This window comes from Sinocyclocheilus anshuiensis, unplaced genomic scaffold, assembly GCF_001515605.1.
Source record: "Sinocyclocheilus anshuiensis isolate Anshui unplaced genomic scaffold, SAMN03320099.WGS_v1.1 scaffold92, whole genome shotgun sequence".
NCBI lineage: Eukaryota > Metazoa > Chordata > Actinopteri > Cypriniformes > Cyprinidae > Sinocyclocheilus > Sinocyclocheilus anshuiensis.
Genome location: NW_015555718.1, coordinates 262112 through 264227, shown reverse-complemented (window position 1 = coordinate 264227; position 2116 = coordinate 262112). Strand labels below are relative to the sequence as shown.

General features: G+C 45.3%; 1 protein-coding gene across 1 annotated transcript in view; it reads right to left on the bottom strand.

The window, feature by feature from the left end:
* LOC107672338 (kinesin light chain 1-like) overlaps window positions 1-2116 on the bottom strand; it is a 16984-nt gene that overhangs the window by 8853 nt on the left and 6015 nt on the right. Inside the window, exons 3-6 of the mRNA XM_016465484.1 lie at window positions 1857-2087; window positions 413-491; window positions 109-337; window positions 1-36 (exon numbers count right to left, since the gene is read on the bottom strand). Of these exons, the coding sequence (XP_016320970.1) occupies window positions 1-36; window positions 109-337; window positions 413-491; window positions 1857-2087 (575 nt within the window). The remainder of the gene's footprint in view (window positions 37-108; window positions 338-412; window positions 492-1856; window positions 2088-2116) is intronic.

Genomic DNA, 2116 nt, shown 5'->3' with positions numbered 1-2116 from the left:
AGCAGGTGAGCCGCCTCTTTATATTTATTCTGATCCCTGAGACACACAGACAGTGAAGTCAGCACATGGCGATGATGTGATGTGATGTGATGAAGATCACTCTCTCACCTGTACACGAGTGCCAGGATGTTGAGCATGGTGGCCACGTCGGGGTGGTCGTGTCCCGAGGTTTTCTCCAGATCCTCCAGAGCTTGTTTGCAGAGCGGCACAGCCACCTCGTAGCGGCCCTGAGACGCGTACTGGATCACCAGGTTATGCAGCGTCCGGAGCCGCGCCGGGATCTCGTACCCGCCCTGCTGAGCCGCTGCCACCGCCGCACTGTTGTGCTGGTGCTGCACTGCAGAGGTCAGAGGTCAGAGCAGAGTTAATGATAGACGCACACATGAGAGAAGCAGCAGTGATGTTCACTTACTTCCTTGAGTGTGTTCCTCCTCATCGTTAGGAAAGAGATCGTCCAGAGAGTCCTTGGGCGGCTCACCGTCCTTCTCCTCCTGGACAGACAGACAGACAGAGAGACAGACAGTCAGACAATTAGAAAGACAGACAGAGAGAGAGAGAGACAGACAGAGAGACAGAGAGACAGACAGACAGACGGTCAGACAATTAGAAAGAGAGAGAGAGAGAGAGAGAGAGAGAGAGAGAGAGAGAGAGAGAGAGAGAGAGAGAGAGAGACAGACAGAGAGACAGAGAGACAGACAGACAGACGGTCAGACAATTAGAAAGACAGAGAGAGAGAGAGAGAGAGAGAGAGAGAGAGACAGTCAGAGAGACAGAGAGAGAGAGACAGACAGACAGACAGTCAGACAATTAGAAAGACAGAGAGAGAGAGAGAGCGAGAGAGACAGTCAGAGAGACAGACAGACAGAGAGACAGACAGACAGACAGAGAGAGCTCAGATGTGTTGGAATGACTGTAATTATGAGCTCCCAACTTGTACAAACTAGAGTCACTGCTAAAAATCACAGGCCTGGGATAAAACTCCTGAAAAACAACATTCATCTTTGCAGAAAGTCGTAATTACAGGTTGGAAACGACATGAAAAAAGCTCCTTTACTAGATCATCGGATCAAAACCACCAGAAAGGCTTGAGATGGCCACACTTTCTGTCTCTGTGCTGCAGATGAGCTGAAATCTACACAAACTCCAGCATGAGCACATTTTACAGCATTTATTCATCCCTGTTAATGCTATTAAATACAAATGCAACTGTGCAATATATTTCTACATCATTTATTAATCTCTGTTGTTATTTAATAAAAATGCAATTGTTTAATATATTTTATACCATTTATTAATCTTTATTAATGCTATTTAATAAAATTCAATTGTTCATTTTTTTGTTTGTTAGTTCACAGTTCATTAACTAATGTTAACAAATACAACTTTTAAAAGTGATTCACAAAGTAAATGTTGAAATTAACATTAAGATTAGTGCTGTAGAAGTATTGTTCATTATCAGTTCATATATAGCTACAGAATGTTAACAAATGAGACCTTAGTGTGAAGTGCTACTGAAAAAACAAACAGCATTTAATTATTCCTTAACTAATGGCTATTAAATGCGACACTGGTTAAAATGTCTTTCCTCTCACTGATTTTTTTCACACTACGTATTATCTGGAACAGGAAGCGCTTCTCTGTTCTCAAAGGTTCTGCATTTTAATAAGGTTCCCAGCATGACGCAGCGCTGGCCCAGAATGCCGATCTCAAGGCTTTGAGGAGAGCAGAGCTCAAACTCAACTTTAACATGTTCAGCTCATCTCTATCAGCACTAGCACTAGTGAGGACTGACTCAGTAGTCAGCACTAGTGAGTGTGGGTAATCTGTGTTCATGTTCTTCACAGGCGTGCTCTCACCGAAGGAGACACGTCCTCGTCGTACTTCTTGAGCTGGTTCATGAACTCCAGGTGCTTCTTCTCCTCCTCCAGCTGTGCCACGCTCTGCTCGCTCTTCTGCAGCTTCTGCTGTGTGTTTGCCAGCTCGTCTCGCAGCCACTGGTTCTCCTGACAGAGACGCCTCACCTGTGCGCGCAGCTTCTGCTTCTCCGACTCCACCGCGTTCAGATGATTGGACAGAGCCATCATCACCTGCACACACACACACACACGGTCACATG